The sequence below is a fragment of the Schistocerca nitens genome, chromosome 6, assembly GCF_023898315.1.
Source record: "Schistocerca nitens isolate TAMUIC-IGC-003100 chromosome 6, iqSchNite1.1, whole genome shotgun sequence".
Taxonomy (NCBI): domain Eukaryota; kingdom Metazoa; phylum Arthropoda; class Insecta; order Orthoptera; family Acrididae; genus Schistocerca; species Schistocerca nitens.
Genome location: NC_064619.1, coordinates 576,728,985 through 576,749,822, shown reverse-complemented (window position 1 = coordinate 576,749,822; position 20,838 = coordinate 576,728,985). Strand labels below are relative to the sequence as shown.

The window sequence follows — 20,838 nt, the reverse complement described above, 5'->3', positions numbered from 1 at the left end:
GACTACATAGCAACAAACTCTCCCAACTTCGACAGCAAAATTTGGTAGGGCAAGCTATTACAACAGTCCAAGAGAAAGGGGCAATGAATATCAGTGACACATCCAAATAAAACAACGAAACAAATCAGCTGTCACCGAGCACAACCTCGAATCTAATCGTCAAATGAAATACAACCAGGCCTGTATCGTGATGGCAACCCCGTTTCCGAGACAGCTTAATTACGGAGTCTTTCGAATTAAAGGTGTCGGGAAACTTAGTAAGTCGTGATGGAGATTTCAATAGAAACAAGACTTGGAAACTGACACACAGTTTATTAAGGTCTCGTTGGCGATTACATCCACTAGACTCTAGTGATTGGAAACGCTGAGGGAACATGTGTTTCAAGAAACATCAGCGCGCGTTCTGAGAAACAAAAGAATATCGGTAGTCAAGTCCAGACAGAGAGTACACATACAGCAAACTTCAGCACCTGAGGAAGACGGCAAATAAAAAGTAATATTTGGCTTATGCATGATGGAGCCCCAACACATTCCAGGCACAGTGCTCGAGATGCAGTGAGGGGTATCTACCATGAGAATTGGATAGGTGAAGGAGGATCAGTTTCATGACCTGCATGTTCCCCCGACTTTAATTTCTTTGCATTATGATGTCTGGAGCATCGTTAAGTATTGCTCTATGCAGCAGACCACCCGGATGCAGGAACTCTTCATTCACGTGTCATAGAACGCTGTGGAACCATACGAACCCAAAATCAGGGAGTATTTGAACGGACGCGAAATTAAATGATTCGATGAGTGCACGTATGTTTAGAAGCAAGAGGTGGACATTTCTTGTATTTATTACGTGTTTATGAGCTCCAAATCACCTGAACTGTGAACTTTCATTAATAACTCGAAAACGGATTTATAGACATATATTTGTCTTTCCTTGTTTCGGTGTAAGGAGCCTGTCACCAAATTTTCTAGACTTATTTTTGAAAGACCCTGTATATTAAGTCAGCTTATGTAAACTCAGCTGCAGTTCTCTCCCCTCTTACTGCATAAATCTAAAAGGATGTGTGGCTGTATGGAAAACAGTAATATGAACACACTACAGAACTTTGCTAACCATATGACAAAGAACGGACAAACGCTTATAGACACTGAAAAGCACATGGAACCATTAGAAACAAATGTAAAAAGATACAGGGTGTTTCAAAATTGACCGGTGTATTTGAAACGGCAATAAAAACTAAACGAGCAGCGATAGAAATACACCGTTTGTTGCAATATGCTTGGGACAACAGTACATTTTCAGGCAGACAAACTTTCGAAATTACAGTAGTTACAATTTTCAACAACAGATGGCGCTGCGGTCTGGGAAACTCTGTAGTACGATATTTTCCACATATCCACCATGCGTAGCAATAATGTGGCGTAGTCTCTGAATGAAATTACCCGAAACCTTTGACAACGTGTCTGGCGGAATGGCTTCACATGCAGATGAGATGTACTGCTTCAGCTGTTCAATTGTTTCTGGATTCTGGCGGTACACCTGGTCTTTCAAGTGTCCCCACAGAAAGAAGTCACAGGGGTTCATGTCTGGCGAATAGGGAGGCCAATCCACGCCGCCTCCTGTATGTTTCGGATAGCCCAAAGAAATCACACGATCATCGTAATATTCATTCAGGAAATTAAAGACGTCGGCCGTGCGATGTGGCCGGGCACCATCTTGCATAAACCACGAGGTGTTCGCAGTGTCGTCTAAGGCAGTTTGTACCGCCACAAATTCACGAAGAATGTCCAGATAGCGTGATGCAGTAATCGTTTCGGATCTGAAAAATGGGCCAATGATTCCTTTGGAAGACATGGCGGCCCAGACCAGTACTTTTTGAGGATGCAGGGACGATGGGACTGCAACATGGGGCTTTTCGGTTCCCCATATGCGCCAGTTCTGTTTATTGACGAAGCCGTCCAGGTAAAAATACGCTTCGTCAGTAAACCAAATGCTGCCCACATGCATATCGCCGTCATCAATCCTGTGCACTATATCGTTAGCGAATGTCTCTCGTGCAACAATGGTAGCGGCGCTGAGGGGTTGCCGCGTTTGAATTTTGTATGGATAGAGGTGTAAACTCTGGCGCATGAGACGATACGTGGACGTTGGTGTCATTGGGACCGCAGCTGCAACACGGCGAACGGAAACCCGAGGCCGCTGTTGGATCACCTGCTGCACTAGCTGCGCGTTGCCCTCTGTGGTTGCCGTACGCGGTCGCCCTACCTTTCCAGCACGTTCATCCGTCACGTTCCCAGTCCGTTGAAATTTTTCAAACAGATCCTTTATTGTATCGCTTTTCGGTCCTTTGGTTACATTAAACCTCCGTTGAAAACTTCGTCTTGTTGCAACAACACTGTGTTCTAGGCGGTGGAATTCCAACACCAGAAAAATCCTCTGTTCTAAGGAATAAACCATGTTGTCTACAGCACACTTGCACGTTGTGAACAGCACACGCTTACAGCAGAAAGACGACGTACAGAATGGCGCACCCACAGACTGCGTTGTCTTCTATATCTTTCACATCACTTGCAGCGCCATCTGTTGTTGAAAATTGTAACTACTGTAATTTCGAAAGTTTGTCCGCCTGAAAATGTACTGTTGTCCCAAGCATATTGCAACAAACGGTGTTATTCTATCGCTGCTCGTTTAGTTTTTATTGCCGTTTCAAATATACCGGTCATTTTTTAAACACCCTGTAGAATAAGTGCAATAATACATTGAGCTACCAAATAAAATATGAAGGATACTTTTTGCAGACAAAGTTCTCCAACTATTAGTATTTGAGAAATGACATCCTGGAAACGCCGCAAGCTTCTGTATGACAAGAGTGATTTTGTTTCAACATGTCGTCTGGTCAACATATTAAATGACAGTATAGTCATTAGTTAAATTTGGTAACATGTAAAACATGAATTAGAAGCTGTTTTCATCGTTTGAAGTAAGAAATATATTACCATTTGGATAGTCATTACATGATAGAGTACTTTGGCAATTAATTTCCAAACTTAAACACATTATTTTCGAATTTACCCTACTGTGTACATAGCAAATTAAGGTCTGTCGAACGGACATGTGTAAGCTCCAGAGCAAATTCATTAACGATGTGTTTAACTTATGGAATAAGTTTCCAAAATAATCTTGTGATTACCAATGTGATTACAAAGAGACAGTTTACACGGAACGATTACAATCAGATCTCAAATGAATTTTAAAATTTTATGGAATATACCATGTATTATTTGAGAGTTAATACATTGACCATTTGAAGTTCATTTAAAATGAAAGGACGAGTATAGTATTCTAATTAAACAGACCACCAATGGTTTATTAAATCACTATAATATTTTGTCTATTTTTTTCACTTAATCCCCTCCTACTCCTACGCTCTTGTCTCCTCTTCTTACGAGTCTTCTTATCCCGTCAGTGAAGTATTCTTCACTAGAAGATGAAAATCCAAAGCAGGGAGATCGATGCTACAAGATACATGAAATAGAAGTCAACAGTTTCCAGCCGTACGAGGTCCAGCGTTATCTTCGAGAAAAACCACACCTTTACTCGTCATCCCGGCCATTTCTTAGTCAGTGCGGGCTTGGCTTTGCTCTCAATCATGCCTAAGCAGTATAGACTGTTGACAGAGCGTTTCTCCTCCAATAAATCACAGAAAATCTGACCACGGACACTCCAAGGATGGTTAGTTAACACGAGTGTTTCCACTCCATGTTTTGATGGTCGGACCCCAGTTTAAAACGATGTACCCAAGTCCCATCAAGGCTAAAATCCTGCGCAGAAATACATCACATTCGCTAGTCAACTCGTTTTTGAGGTCGATTCAAATGCGAAATTTGTATTCATTTGGTGAATGATAATCTCTTGAGACTCCACCTTGCACAAACCTTACAGTAGGTAGCTCACTTTGTTTCGAATAAGTTGTGCCAACGCTTACTCGATGTCTTTCAGCAATTTGTTCAACTGTAAGTGTTAGGTCTTCTCGGAAAAGTGAATAACTACGGGCTTGTGACGCCGAGAGGTCGATACTGCCGCGGACGCCCGGATCCATGCTCGTCGCTTACGCTTTTGCGACCACTTTCAAATTTCTGTATCCCCCAGTAAAAACTCGCACGTTCATACAACTGCTGGCTGGTTATTTGTTCAACAGAGAGAATATTTTTGACGGTTGTACCCCGATCAACAAAAGCAAAACGAGGATAATGGAATGTAGTCGAATTAAGTCGGGTGATGCTGAGGGAATTAGATCAGGAAATGAGACACTTAAAGTAGCAAAGGAGATTTGCTATTTGGGGAGCAAAATAACTGATGATGGTCGAAGTAGAGAGGATATAAAATGTAGACTGGCAATGGCAAGGAAAGCGTTTCTGAAGAAGAGAAATTTATTAACATCGAATATAGATTTAAGTGTTACGAAGTCTTTTCTGAAAGTATTTGTGTGGAGTGTAGCCGTATATGGAAGTGAAACATGGACGATAACTAGTTTAGAGAATAGAAGCTTTCTAAATGTGCTACAGAAGAGTGCTGAAGACTAGATGGGTAGATCACATATCTAATGAGGAGGTATTGAATAGGATTGGGGAGAAGAGAAATTTGTGGCACAACTTGACTAGAAGAAGGGATCAGTTGGTAGGACATGTTCTGAGGCATCAGGGGATCACCAGTTTAGTATTGGGGGGCAGCGTGGAGGGTAAAAATCGTAGAGGGAGACCGAGAGATGAATACACTAAACAGATTCAGAAGGATGTAGGTTGCAGTAGGTACTGGGAGATGATGAAGCTTGCACAGGATAGAGTAGCATGGAGAGCTGCATCAAACCCGTCTCTGGACTGAAGACCACAACCACCCCCATAAGTCGTAACATATTCAAGTTTTAAACTATTTACTTTCTAAAATAAAAATTATAAATATTAAATCCAGTTACTTCTCTAAATACGTTACTGTTTATTTCAAAACTGTAATAGTTCATAGGTACCATTACAAGCATAGCTAAAAAAGAAAGAGACAACATTAAACGTTAGAATTTCATACATAAGTTCTATTTGTTTAAAACCATCTGGTTTCTATTCTTGGAAATTACTGTCTTGCGGGGTTCAAATTTACATTTACTATTCTTTCAACTGATAAAATTGCAACGCTAATTTACTTTTCCTGGCCCATAGGTGATCTCTGATACGTCTTTATTAGCTTTAATTCGGAAAAATTTCTTTCACTAGTAGCCTTTTACACAGTTACTGCTAAAAAATTCTTAGTGCGACAACAATTTTATTAAACCCGTTTGCATCTTCCACTTAATTATCCTGCCTAATAATCCTAAAGTAGTCCATAGAAAAATGTTGTCTTCTGGATAAACTTCTATAAATAAAGAAATGTGGTGTCTAATAGGATGCATTTCAGCAGTCATAGCAATGCATTCAATTTGCATACTTTTCACGTAAATGTATAATGTCTCTAACAATGAATTCGTCTTCTTCTGCGCCCGCTAGCACTTGAATTTGAAGGATGGCAAAAAGCTCATGAAGTATATTCATATTTAGCGCACGTCTTATTTTAATTCCGATGTTAGCTTTTCTATCGTCTCAAGCTGTTCCCGACGAGTTTCCTTAATTATATTCAAGCCACAGTCGATATTTTCCCCGTCACACTTTTTTCTTTCGTCTTCCGAATCTTGTTTGTGTTGAAACATCAAGTATGTTGCATATCTCCAGGTCTTTCACGGCTGCTTTTATGACGAGAGAATCGCGCGTTTCATAACGAAATGAGGCAGTGCCTTTAGCTTTCGAACACACTGATCAAGTCCAAGTCCTCTTTGTTGTAGATATATCTTAGAACCATTCACAAGCTTTAAGTACGCTTTACAAGCACATGTACACATTCATTTTCTTATCTCTATTTTGTGTCACAGCATCGCTTCACATTAATTGGAACATATTGTTTAAGAACGTCCCACCTATGTGTAGAGCTCGAGAAAAAGTGTACACATTCTACACAGCTTCCGAAAAAGTCGCTGATTGTGTTTCAACAGTAGCTACATGTACTCCAGTAAGATTGAGTGACTGTTCATCACACAATCACAGCTTTGCAGTTTATATCGAAGACAAGTCTTTGAATACCACAAATGTGCCCAGCCATGGTCCCAGTATTATCAAATGCTTGTCCATATCAGTACTCCAGTTTTAGACAATCTCCTTGCCATATGTCAGAAATTAGTTCTATAATTTCGTTAGCTGATCACCCATGTAATTTAATGAAGTCAGTAGCGATTCTTCTGAACCTTCAACACGTACACAACGAATTAACAGACACACTTGGTCGGTAAGCGATATCCTCGTATTTGGTGTACTATCCTACATGGTGGAGAAATAATTAGCCTTAGAAATTTTCTTAATTATCGCTCGCTTGACATGATCACCAAGTAGTTCATTAAATTCATTTTGGCTTCGTGGACAAAGATAAGACATGATACAGCTCTCTGCTGGCTGCACGTTGGACGAAAATGATTCGCAGCTAGATCATATTGGGCAATTAGCTTGAAAACTTAATATCACTACCACATAGGTCCTCTAAGTGACTACGCAAACGTAAGTATTATCTCGATAAATACGCAATGGAGAATTAATGTTAGTGACTCTTTCCATTTCTCAAATGACTTACCTTGTTCTAAGTGAACAGCATCATCGATTTTTCCACATTTCAGTAGTTGCATTTTAAGCTCTTCTCAGTTTTCCAGCGCTTCAACATATGACAACTTTTTTCATGATCTTATGCTCTTTGATTGATCTCTTTCTATGTTTCAAAACCCCATGGCTATACAAAAGAGCTTCTACCTTTGTACTTAAAAAAAAAGCATGCAAGGAAAGCGATACATATCAGATTTCACGGGAATATATAACCATGTCCTTAAAACACTCTTGCCATTTTCTTACTTCAAATAAAATTAGTCTTAGCAAATGTTCTGCTAGTATCTCTGTTGAAAAAATGAGTCTTTGTTCTGTAGTTCACACGTCCCTCATTTAAGAAGTTCATTTTTCGAACACTCGCTTACATTTCCTGACCAATAACAAACATAAATGAAAACCTTCAAATCAGCCTGCTCTGAGAGAGTGATTTGCTGCGCAGACGTTGAAGCATTTTCAGTCAAAGTTACCTCTACATTAATTGCAGAGAGTGAAAAGCTTACGGACTCTGGTTTACGTGAACATGTAAATTCTTGTGTATTTACAGAACTGGAGCTATCAGTGGTTTTCGCAACCAATCCGTCAAGAATTTCAGCTAGATGAACAAGCTGTTTCTGTTGTGGTTTTCGTCTTTTCGTGGACTGGGCATCAAATTCGTTTCTTAAAGACATTACGTGTGAGGTAAACTGCGCAAAAACATTAAATAATTGTAAAAATGCGTATAAACAACTAATAAATAAACATAGCTATTAGGCAGAGTAGAAACATTTTAGTTGACATAATGGAACTACTGAACACGAGAGGGAAGCCGAGGCTGCAATAAATGGCGGTACGTACATGTACAAGTCGGGACAGGACGTGCGCAATAAGCCCTGTACCTAACCAGAAAGAATAGTACGAGAAACAGTGACAATGGGACCACGCCTACACGTCTCCATCAATTTCTTCCATACCTAAGCTAGGTGCAGGGCTAGGCCATAAACGTAAGTGGCAGAAGTGGAAACTCCAGATGGCCAAGCGTTAAGGGTAAAGAAAGAAAAAAAAAAGTTTAGGCGCGGGTCCATGAAGCGGTTGGCGCAGTGGAAAGGACAGAGAACAGTAACCCGAGACTTGTTTTGATTTTCGGTTTTTTTGTTACACTGCAAACAAACCGAAGTAATGCTCAATCTAACACATTTTTAATGTTTTCATTAAAGGCATGAAAAGGAAAGGCAAATAATTTTCCAGGAAGTTATTGTAAGGCCTACACGAGAATTTCATATATATGGTGAGCCACTAACTATTGCCACCAAAAATAACTTGGAAAGTCTGATGATGAAGTTCCATACTCCTTGGCAGAGCGTAGGGGACGATGCGGGAGACCCGCACTGCCATACTAGGCAAGGTCCTTGTGGAGGTGGTTTGCCATTGCCTTCCTCCGACCGTAATGGGGATGAATGATGATGATGAAGACAACAACACCATCTAGAGGCAGGTGAAAATCCCTGACCCCGCCGGCAATCGAACCCGGGTCCTCGTGCTCGGGAAGCGAGAACGCTACCGCGAGACCACGAGCTGCGGACTGGAAGCATGATAGGAGCTCAAAAGTTTGAGGTATAAAAGTTGCATGGGACAACGGGGGCCATAATATGACATTGATTTGTTTGTTCCTTGGTGGGCTCGCGTCGTGTAATATGAAGGTCAACTTTTTTTATTTTTTTTATGGGATGCTATATTCTGGATTCGTCCCGATAGCCGCTACCAGAAAGTAAGTACCAAACTATAGCATTCCATTTAAAAAAGGAAAAAAAAACATGTTGACCTTCATACCTCTCACGCGACAACACGTAGCAACAAAACACCGACGTCATATTACGGCCCCCGTTGTCCCATGCGACATTTGTCCCACAAACCTTTCAGCTACTATCATACGAGTCGGAGTTGTTCTAGGTGGCAATAGTTAGTGACTCACCCTGTAGAGTAATTTACGTTCATTATTTTTCATTTTAATTTACACGTGCTGGGATGATATTCAATCGGTTTACATTCTCAAAAGGTTCTCTCTGAGGGCAAAGTTTGGCAGCAAACCAAACGTAACGTATCATTTCGTGAATTGTTGATGAGGGTAGCTGGTGATGTACAGTACAGTGGTATGTAATTTTGATACAGTCTTCTCAGGATGTGATTTCTCTCTCTATCTCTCTCTCTCTCTCTCTCTCTCTCTCTCTCTCTCTCTCTCTCTCTCTCTCTCTCTCTCTCAAGACAAGAGCAGTTTTGAAGCTTTTTGATCAAATTCTTTGCCTGACGATAAAAAACACCAACATCGCATGGTTGCACTAGCGGAGTGGATTGGCAGGTATCGCTTTTATATTTCAAAATGGCAATCCTTCATCTTGAAAAATCTCATCGTGTAATTGTGGACTTTTTTGTCCTCGGCACAAGTCGGTGAACAGAATAAATTTGTTCTCCTGTATAAAGAGCTTCATCATACCAGTCAAAACATATCTCTATAAGGTTGTTGTAAGTTTTCCAGATTTTGATGGGGTAGAGACATAACAATTGTGTAGTGGACTGACAAGGCAGCCAGTCCACAGTGACGGGTAGCCGAAAGGGCACACGTACACACACGCCGACTGGCGCGAAGTCTGGAACAGGATTCGTAATGAATGTGATAAAGAAAAGAACGTAGCTACTAGAACACTTAACTTTTATATCGTCCTTTGGTATACAGCATTCTTGATGATACAAGTGAGACTATCTTGAGATACATGCAATGGTACAAATGGCGCCTTGCTAGGTCGTAGCCATTAACTTAGCTGAAGGCTATTCTAACTGTCTCACGGCAAATGAGAGAAAGGCTTCGTCAGTGTAGTCGCTAGCAACGTCGTCGTACAACTGGGGCGAGTGCTAGTACGTCTCTCGAGACCTGCCTTGTGGTGGCGCTCGGTCTGCGATCCTGACAGTGGCGACACGCGGGTCCGACATGTACTAATGGACCGCGGCCGATTTAAGCTACCACCTAGCAAGTGTGGTGTCTGGCGGTGACACCACAAATTATATCGAGATACAAGCGGGAGCACTTGTTCTACGCATGCGCTGCCACGAGCGAGGGTGGGGACGACCCTCGCTTCCACGACCGAACATAAAACAATAACAGGTGTTGCAAAATCATAAATATATTACGTCAACTATGACGCGGGCTCTGTGCAAGCCCTGAAATACTGAATTTTATTTTATGAAAAAAATCTGTACCTTACAATTTTTTTGCACCCCAAGAAATTTTGTGACCGGAGCATCCGGCTCACTGCCCCCCCCCCCCCCCCCCCACTTAGCCTTACGCTACCTACTGTATCGCAGAAAGCTTTTGTCAAAAGTAATTTCTTCGAGTTGACACACTACTGTAGATAAGACCTTAGACTTCATGCGTACGTAAATATTAATCCGATAAATGACTGGCACTCTTCGGTAGGCTGCCGATTACACTTAAAAGCATTCAAGTTCCTTGCCTTAGGCACTGCCTTCACTACACAGGTTATTTCGCAATTCCTATTACAGGCGTCTAGGAGTAATAGACGGGAATTAATAGATAAAGTTTTGATAAGGAACCCGTGTCCGGAAATGTGCCATTTGAAAACGAAATAACTTCGAAGGTCGAATCACCTTCAAACCTCCCGCTTCACGGTACGCACATAAGGTAAGCAGAGAACGCTGTTATGAGTCCCTATCTTAATTATGACAAAACACACGAATTACGTCGGATTACAACGAGAACTGCGAGAAACTGCCAAGTACGCAAGTAGGACTGTTGACTGTGTTGCTCCAATGACGCGCGGCACTCTCGATTTAGAGGAGGACGTCCTTCTTCACATAGACAAGAACGCGACAACGAGTACCCGAAAAATTGCCCATACCGTGGGCTTCTGCAGAACACACAGATTATAGAGACAGAGCCCATCTGCACAGTGTGCGTACCGTGAAGTAGGTGATTTCGAATAGAACCGATCTCCAAACATGTGTTACACCCAAACGGTACATTTTGAGGCATGGGTTCCTCATAATAGTCTTATCTCTTAATTTCCCCCCTTCTACCCCTAGAGGCCTCTAAAAGAAATTTTGAAATACTCTCTATATTCAAACATCTTTCAAACGGGCATCTAGGATATTCTTAAGGGAGGTTTACTATCTTTGGTCCGAAAAAAAGCATGTTCTTTAAGAATTTTTTCTCGTGATGTGTTATAGATATCAATGAAAAAATTTGGTCAAAATGTTTATTGATATTTCCTCTACAAACTGGAATATTCTCGACCGGAAATGTCGAAGAGCAAAGGCGGTAGTGCCATCGGAACGAAACAAAATTTCGATGTAGACCTCCACACGCGGTATGTCACAGGTCAGTCGACTCGTCTGAAATCAAAATTGAGTTGACGTTAGCGAAGTATATAAGATTCTTTAGGAGTTGTACCTCGCTTAAGTTATTTGGACCATAGGAAACAAAATGGCGGCCATTTGAAAAAAAAGGGTATTTTTCATCGATTTTTCGACTTCGTCGGCCAAGTAAAAATATTTATAGTTGATGGATCGGAATAAAAGTGGCACAACTCCTAGACAATTTAGTTAGCTTCGGCGGAAACAAAGAATCATGCCAATCGGTTCAGTAGATTTGAAGTTACCATACCGCGCGTTAAAAAATAGTCATTTCGAGAAAAACGTGTATGAAGTTTTGACTACATATATATATGCAATATTATGCAACTTAGGTTCAATTGCCGGCCGGAGTGACCGTGCGGTTCTAGGCGCTGCAGTCTGGAGCCGAGCGACCGCTATGGTCGCAGGTTCGAATCCTGCCTCGGGCATGGATGTGTGTGATGTCCTTAGGTTAGTTAGGTTTAATTAGTTCTAAGTTCTAGGCGACTGATGACCTCAGAAGTTAAGTCCCATAGTGCTCAGAGCCATTTGAACCATTTTTAGGTTCAATTTGTTATTCCGGGTCCATAAACTAGTCCTTCTTCTGCTTCATAGAGGGCGTTTGCTCGATCTGGGCCATCCTGCTCTGTTCCAGAGCCCTTTGTACGGCCGGTGACAAGCGGTTTTCACTGCTTGAATCCGGTGGTCGTCCGAATGCTTGGCGAACTGAGTCTAATAGAGTCCCAGGGTGACGTCCATCGTTGTCATGGTCTTCAGAATTGCTGAATCCCTCCGTTGAAGCTGCTCACTGCCAGGAAAGTCGCAATCTCCACAGTCTTCGCACCAGAATGCAAATGCTTGGGGGCTAACTGCCAAACACACGCGTTCAAACTTTCATTTGAATTTTGTGTGTTTCCTCCCAAGCACCGGTACAATAACTCGTCCTTCGAAAGAAAACAACTGGTGCGTGGAAAAGGTCGATTTCAGGGAGGTGCATTCTTTTTTCAACCGCGAATAACAAACATTTCAGTTCCGTATTCGGAAAAACTGTTTCAGGGGTGGATTCTAAACACTTTTATGGATCCAAAAATGCAATTTACAAAAAAAATCGATTTTTTGAACCGAAAGATAGTAAACCTCCCCTTAATTCCTGTTCTGATAGTTCGGCTGACAGACTTTTAGCCATTCTCAATGTGATATGCTTGCAGGTTACTTGAAGAACTTTACACTGTGGAGTAAACGCACATGGGTCAGAGATATCACTGTTGGTAACCATGTTTGGTAACTAGAGCGTAAGTACTAGACATAACTTTATGTATGTAAGGGTAAAACAAAGAAACACACTCCATTTGTGTTTGTTTAGTTAGTGACTGATCCTCATATTTTCAAATGTTGTGTCACATGGTAGCTAGTGTGATCCATTACATCAGTTTTGAAAAAACCTGAAGGATCTTGGATCAGTGGCAAATTTCGGCGCCCCATACTGTCCAGACCACACACTTTTGATCAGGGGTGTCCTATCGTACATGTCTTGATTGTGGGGAATTCCAAAAATAAGAAAGCCTGCTAAGTCGGCTATAGTAACTCGCAGCCACAGCATCTGCAATGAGTGTCCGCACCTGGGCGCGTAATGCGGTATCAGCCTCCCCCTGTTGTCTCCTCAGCTTCTCTTCCAGGGTGCAGCTCAGCTCCAGCATCAGCAGACCTGTAAGAGGGAGAGGGAAAACACTGTTAAGTACAGTACTCATGTTCCAGGAACACCAGGCGAAAGTAACTATTGCCTGGATTTTACGCGAAGTTAAAATTCCAGTACTTCAGTCATCACAGCACTACATTAAAAAAGTCGTCACTGTGTAATGTAGAATTCTATTTGTGAGATGCTTTCAGTACTGCATACGACTGGACAGTATAATGACGGTGATCTTACACTGCAGGTCGTTTTGTTCAACACATTTTATTAAGTTTTAACATCGTTGGAATGTTCCTATCTTCGCTACAAGATTTTTATGTTTTGTTTGCTACTTTAGGAAAACAGGCCAATATGATGAAGATATAATAGAACTAAATATATGGTAAAGGAAAATTTGACCATCAAAAACTCATTTCGATCTCTCAAGTTCTTAAATAATTTGTCGCTGCATACTTCTGCATTATTATGTTGCACTTCATCCTCCAACATGTCATGCTCGTAGGGTACAGACTTCAGCACGCCACATTTTAACTGAATTTATTTCATATTCACTCAAAAGAGACTGTAGGTTGTTTTATCAATTGATCTGGCCTCTACGTTAGCAGACAGTGAAACTAATACGGTCAGAATTTGGAGATTTTGTAGGACGCCTTACTCCCTAAATTATTTCGGAGCAGTTTTTAATGTATTGATAGGGTGACTTGCACTTCGTGATTTTTCTATAAGTGAACAGCCGGCAACATTTTTCAGAGTTTTTTTTCCTTTTCTTGCCTTTATTCTGTAATTTACACTGCGCAAAAGAAATAAAGGGTCGCCTTTATGAAACCCCATCTTATATTCCCAATGCCATGTAGAAGTTTGATATTTGGTTCAAAGGTGCCAACAACCTTCCTCTGTAATGAATTAGAATTACATTAATACCTTCAGCTGCTAACTGGCGTTGATATATATCAACGGGGACAGGTGAAAATGTGTGCCCCGACCGCGACTCGAACCCAGGATCTCCTGTTTACATGGCAGACGCTCTATCCATCAGAGCTACCGAGGGCACAGAGGATAGCGCGACTGCAGGGACTATCTCGCGCCTCTCCCGCGAGAGCCACATCCTCACCTTATGTGTCCACACACACTACATTCGTAGTGTGTCACCCCAACACACTCATTACTCGTGGAAGACATTCTTACCAAGTCCCGTAAGAGTTCGGCGAATATGTGCGCATCTGTACAAAAGAAGAAGGTCATGGCCGGTGTTGCCAGAACTATAGACATTATATGCATATGGTGTCTGTTCTTTCGGACATGTTCGAAAAAACGGACACCATATACGTATATTCCTCTGTAATGTCGCAAAAGTGTGACGTCTAACGACATCACCCTCAGACTTGGCCATGCTTCAAACAGCAAGGCATCGACACATGCGGAAAGGTGGCCATAGCTCGGAAGTTCGCATGAGTTTTAAAGTGGATTAATGATGTCACAAGGACACCAAATTTCACCGTAACTCAGCCCAACGCCACTCTGGAAGTCTGATGATGAAAGGTCGTCGCACCCATGCCCCTTACCCACATCTCACCCCCTTCTCTTGATACCCCTGGAACGGAGGTCAGAACTGCGATTTCAGGCCTTGAAAACACGTGACTTTCTAATGAGTGGGCGAGGTAAACATTACATACAGACCGCCGCTTGTAATAAACACGAAAAGACTCAGGGAGTCATGGCGGCTGCAGTGTAACACGTGTTAAGTTCGGCTCGCGAAATTTAGTTGAATTCGAAGGTGTTCTCGCAGGTGGTGTTGTCTAGTACCAGTGGAAATCGTATAAACAACAGTGTTCTGTGCAGTAGTGCTATTTTTTTCTGTGCTCCACCAATATTTTCGAGAAAATGGTAAACAGAAGAGTGAACAGCAGCGCGTCCAGCAGCGGGGAAGCAGCACTGCTCTTGGCGGAAGGTGCGGCCGCGGCTCCCGGTATAGCGGAGCTGGTCCGCTCTGAGGTAAACGCTGCGCTTCGCGATAAAGACAATTTCGTTCTGATAGCAGGCACTATATCAGATACTGTAACGGCAGCAGTATTGGCCAAAATGCGTGAAACTGTTGAGGCCAATACTGCCGAAATTACAGCACTAAAAAAGTCTGTGTCTGAATACGAGAAAAAGGCACGAGAGTAGGAAGTGAAACTATCTGCCGCAACAGACGAGCTAGAACAGTACCAAAGGCGAAATAGTCTACGACTGTTTGGAGTAGTAGAAAATAAGGAAGAAGACACGGACAACCTGCTTATACAGGTTGCGCGTGAAAAATTAGGCGTTGAAGTGACCAAGGCAGACATTGACAGGAGCCATCGGGTGGGACGAAAACTACCAGGTGTTACCAAACCTCGTCCTGTAATAATTAAATTTGTCTCATACCGAAAAAGGGCAGAGATCTTTACCCAGAAGAAGAAGTTAGATCTGACACACGAATGGCTAAAGATTTTAAACAGTGCCATATCCCATTTCGGTCTTCAGAATGTGTGGACTCAGGATGGCAGAGTAATCATTAAGACAGCAGCTGGAAAGAAGACAGTCACAAACATGACAGAACTGAATAGTATTAAGTGAAGCTACACCAGCCAAAACTTAACACCATTTGCAAATTGTAACAGACCTATACTCAGATATAGTCTTGTAATTGTATTAACTTTTTAATTATACCCATATTTGTACCTTCAACTAAATGCTTTTGTAACTGTATTAACTTTTTACTATTTTTTTTGTGTCTGTAGCTCTAACCATTACTTAATTTTAATTACTGCTAATACTTTTTTCATTTTCTCAGTTTATTCTCTTCCATTCCGTAATAGTTCTATTGCAATTATTAGTCTCTCCTTTAGTTCATTAATCACCCATCTCTTCGGTTTAAACTGTTCATAACAAAAATCACTATCAGTATCACTTTAGTAAATTTCAATCTAATTGTAGCTTCCTACGATAATCACTACCAGTATCACTTTAGTAAATTTCAATTTAATTCTAGCTTCCTACGATAATCTATTAATTATTAAGCTTACTTCTTTCTGCTGGCAGCATCGGCCTCTTAAATCACTCCCCTTTCCCTTATTTCCACCCTAAGCTGTTTCAAATACGCTAATTACATTTCTCCTCTTACGACATAGGATACACAGTGACACACAGCCGTCTCTATTTTGGTCATATTCTCCTTGCACCGAATACCACTAATCCATTTTCTATACTCCCGCAACCTCAGGAAACCTCTTGCAGTCGCCTTTCTTTAGGCACTCGCGGTGTCACACACAGGGCGCGCAAAATCTCGGACACCCCTGTGTTATGTCACTTGGCGGAAGCAGCGGCCAGTGCCCCTCGCGCCAGGTAGTGCCTAACAAAGGGACAAACCAGTCTGCCACCCTACTCCAGGCTGCTCAGCGGAACGCGTCAGAGCTTTTAGCAGCTCACTGCAACATCCAGTCTCTACCTGCACATTACGAAGAACTTAGCCTCCTCTTCGACCAACTAAACTACCACGTAATCCTCTTATCCGAAACGTGGTTGAAACCACACATATCCTCTGCATCTATTCATCTCCCAGAGTACACATTTCTTAGGGCAGACAAATCAAAAAAGCGAGGTGGCGGGGTCGGCGCGTATATACGAACAGATCTCAAAGCGAAAGTCTTATGTACGTCAAATCCTGCTGAAGAAAAAGAGGCTGAATTCATGTTCATTGAAATAAATATACAAAGTCGGAAATTCTTGACTGGCGTCGTGTACAAGCCGCCAAAAATAAGCTCAACGAGTTCCTTCCAGTCGGAATTACATTCACTTCAGTGTCAATACGAACATGTCATCGTAATGGGTGACTTGAACATAGACCTGCTAAGAGACACTCCCTCCGCAATAAACCTAACAAGGGAACCTCCCCATCGCACCCCCCTCAGATTTAGTTATTAGTTGGCACAGTGGATAGGCCTTGAAAAACTGAACATAGATCAATCGAGAAAACAGGAAGAAGTTGTGTGGAACTATGAAAAAATAAGCAAAAATATACAAACTGAGTAGTCCATACGCAAGATAGGCAACATCAAGGAGAGTGCAAGCTCAGGAGCGCCGTGGTCCCGTGGTTAGCGTGAGCAGTTTCAGAACAGGAGGTCCTTGGCTCAAGTCTTCCCTCGAGTGAAAAGTTTAGTTTATTTATTTTCGCAAAGTTATGATCTGTCCGTTCGTTCATTGACGTCTCTGTTCACTGTAATGAGTTTAGTGTCTGTGTTTTGCGACTGCACAGCAAAACCGTGCGATTAGTAGACGAAAGGATGTGCTTCTCCAATGGGAACCAAAAACATTTGATCGCAAGATCATAGGTCAACCGATTCCTCCATTGGAAAACACGTCTGATAGATTCTATACGACACTGGTGACGGCATGTGCGTTACATGAGAGGAATATGTTGTCGACCCACCTAACTTGTACACTTGGCGAAAGGGGAAAAAATTCTTCTACATTTCCCGATTTACGTTTTCTTGTGGATGTGATAATCACTCCCAAAAAAGTGATGAAAACATAAGAGTTTGTCACATAAACTGAAATTAAAAAATTAAACTTTTCGCTTGAGGGAAGATTTGAATCAAGGTCCTCTCGCTCCGCAGCTACTCACGCTAACCACGGGACCACTGCACTTCTTAGCGCAAATTGTCCTTGATGTTGCCTTTGTTGCACATGGACTACTCAGTTTGTATATTTTGTTTATTTTTTTCATAGTTCCACACAACTTCTTCCTGTTTTCTCGGTTGATCTGTGTTCAGTTTTCCAAGGCCTATCCACTGTGCCAACTTATAACTAAATCTGAGGGGGGTGCGATGGGGAGGTTCCCTTGTAAGAAGACTGTTTAGTTGCAATAGCATGAACATTCTTCCATTACAACCTACACACCATACGGCGCACAGTCATACTCTTATAGACGTAATCACAACGAAACAGACTGACAAAGTAAGAGATGTTGGTCAAACATCGGCCCCTGGCCTCTCAGCACATGATGTAATATTCCTGGCCTACTCTGTGCAGCCCCCAAGGATCAAATCGCGCTACATAACTTGTAGGAATATGAAACGTATTGACCTTGACGCTCTAACAGCCGATTGCTCAGAAATCTCATGGCATCAAATAATCAGAGAACCTACAATCGACGGCAAAATTAATGAACTTGGTGATAAACTCACTGCCCTCTATGACAAACATGCAACTGTGCGCACAATCCGTGTAAGAAAATCTCCTGCTCCATGGCTGACAGCTGAATTGCGTCAAATGATGACTAATAGGGATGCTGCCCACAGGCGTTTCAAGGCAGATCGGAAACCCGAGCGTTTCGAAGAATATAGAAAGCTACGGAACAGAGTGAAACAATGCATTCGCAATGCTAAAATCAGGCACGCTCGCTACCTTGTATGCAGCGATCTGACGCCCACGACTCTATGGAAGAATCTCCGTAGCTTGGGGGTCGGAAAGGCAAAATCGGAAACTACTTTTCATGTGTCAGCTAAAGAATTAAATGAATTCTTCTCTGCACCTCTGAATACCCGCACGGCTGATAATTACCGTCCACAAGAATCCCCAAACAGGATAACTAACAACGATACCTTCCATCTAAAATATGTAACAACAAATACGGTAAGAAAAGCAATAATGAGAATCTCTTCTGATGCAATAGGCAACGACAGTATCGGTATAACCATGATTAAGAATGTTGCCGATATCTTAGTACCTGTCTTAACTGACATATTTAATTTTTCCCTCGTGAACGGAATATACCCCACTGCAGGGAAAAGAAGCATAATTCGACCCATCCCTAAGATCGAAAACCCGCAACTGCCTAGTGATTACCGACCAATTAGCATACTGCCTGCTGTTTCCAAAGCACTTGAATATATTGTTCATGACCAAATCACTGAACACTTGCATGAATTCAACCTATATGACAAATTTCAATCTGGTTTCCGTAAACATCACAGCACAAACACTGCTCTAATTTAAGTAACTGATGACCTGAAATATGCCATCGACAATGGAAAGCAACAATATTGACGCTACTGGACTTCAGCAAAGCTTTTGACACTGTTAACTTTGACATATTGCTCAGAAAAATGCAACAGCTTAATTTCTCTGATAGTGCAATGAGATGGTTTGAAAGCTACTTAAAAGACAGACAGCAGTGTGTTGTCTGCATAAATAAAAATCTTCCTGGAAACATGTTTCCTCGGGAGTGCCACAAGGATCAGTCTTAGGACCACTTTTGTTTTCTCTATATGTCAACGATATTTCGTCGGTTCTGTCCTGTAAATATCATTTCTATGCCGACGACCTCCAGCTCTACCTAAGCGTCAGACCTGAAGATGTAAACACTGCAATCGCTCAGATGAATGGTGATCTGTCTTCAGTAGTGACATGGGCGAAAAACCTGGGGCTTAAACTAAATGCAAAAAAGACGCAAGTAATCTTAATAGCCCATCAGAAATTAATAAGTTCAGATTTCCGCGAACGGCTACCTCCTACTCTGCTCGACGGTACTCCAATACCATATCAGAAAACAGTGAAGAACTTGGGTATCACTTTGGATGAGCATCTCAACTGGGCGGAGAATACAGTAGCAGTGTGCCGAAAGACGTCTGCTTGGCTCTATGCTCTCAAAAAGTTTCGGAACATATTTCCACAGGACTTGAAACGCCAGCTCGTGCAAGCACTCGTTCTACCGAACCTCCACTATTGTGATGTGATTAAAAAAGGCACGAGTAGTGAAAACAAAAGACGGCTAGAGCTAACCATGAATGCCCGTGTGCGTTACACCTGCAACATTCGCCGATATGATCATGTTAGTGTTTCATACTCCGAGCTAGGGTGGCTGCGGCCGGACAAATTGCGTGACTACCACACTCTATGTCTACTTCACCGACTCCTCGTTGCGCAAGCACCCCAGTACCTTGCTTCAGAGATTAAAAACCTGTCATGCCATCATAACCGAAACACGAGGCCACTCTTATTTGGTATCCTAACTGTGCCCACTCACAAAACAAAAACTTTTGCAAACTCCTTCTCAGTTGCCGCTGTCCGCCTCTGGAACAAACTGCCCCTTACCTTCCGCAAAATTCAATCTCCTGCTGCTTTTAAGAAGAAGTTGAAGCATTTCCTACTATCATCCTCATAAAGTTCTCCACAAAATTAATGTACAAGGCCAATCCTCTCATCTGTCAAATAGCAAAGCTAGCGTCTCCTATCTTGCTCCTGAGATGCCTTCCCCTTCATCTATCTCTATTAGCCACGCAATCGTCTTTTCCTTTATATTTCCTTAATTATGTTTCATCATGTCTCTCTATTCTTCTCCTCCCTTCACCATGAGTCTCCCTCATACTCCCTGCTGCCAGCACTCCTATATAAAATCTGTCTCTTCAATAATGTCTAATTATAACAGTACTTATGATCTACGAATATAAACTCTATATGTATGTATTTTTCCAGGTGTACCTTTCTAATTGTTTATTTCACTTTTTGTAATAGATGTAGTTTAACATGCCTACTAAAACATATGAATGTAAAATAAGTAGAATGCCTGGTTAGATGTAAGAGAGGGCCTGATGGCCCTAATCTTGCCAGGTTAAATCAATAAATAAATAAATAAATAAATAAAAGGAGTCATTAAATCCATCCCTTCGCTTGGTGCATTCATTTATACATATCTAAGGACATCGTGAGTCTGCAGCCCCATTAAACATGACCTGACCCCTTCGCAGTGTATCGCAACTGCAATTTTGCTCTGGTATATGGGGTGGGACCACTGGGACCCATTCATAGCCCTTCCACGAAATCTGATCGTGATCAGAAGCATTAGGGGGGTGTTCATACTTTTTCAGCCCTCCTGTTTTTTGCCCTGCTCTGGCGTGATCATCGATGGAGTGTGACATTTGCAAATGCAAGAATAAAACGACAAAACGTTCACTGAAGGCCACCGGGTGCAGCAACACCCGCGGTACCACCAAGGAACCTTTGACGGGCGATTTGAAAACATA

General features: G+C 42.0%; 1 protein-coding gene across 1 annotated transcript in view; it reads right to left on the bottom strand.

The window, feature by feature from the left end:
* Nucleotides 1-12,620: 12,620 nt before the first annotated feature.
* LOC126263483 (SET domain-containing protein SmydA-8-like) overlaps nt 12,621-20,838 on the bottom strand; it is an 86,104-nt gene continuing 77,886 nt past the window's right edge. Inside the window, exon 6 of the mRNA XM_049960575.1 lies at nt 12,621-12,808. Within this exon, the coding sequence (XP_049816532.1) occupies nt 12,621-12,808 (188 nt within the window). The remainder of the gene's footprint in view (nt 12,809-20,838) is intronic.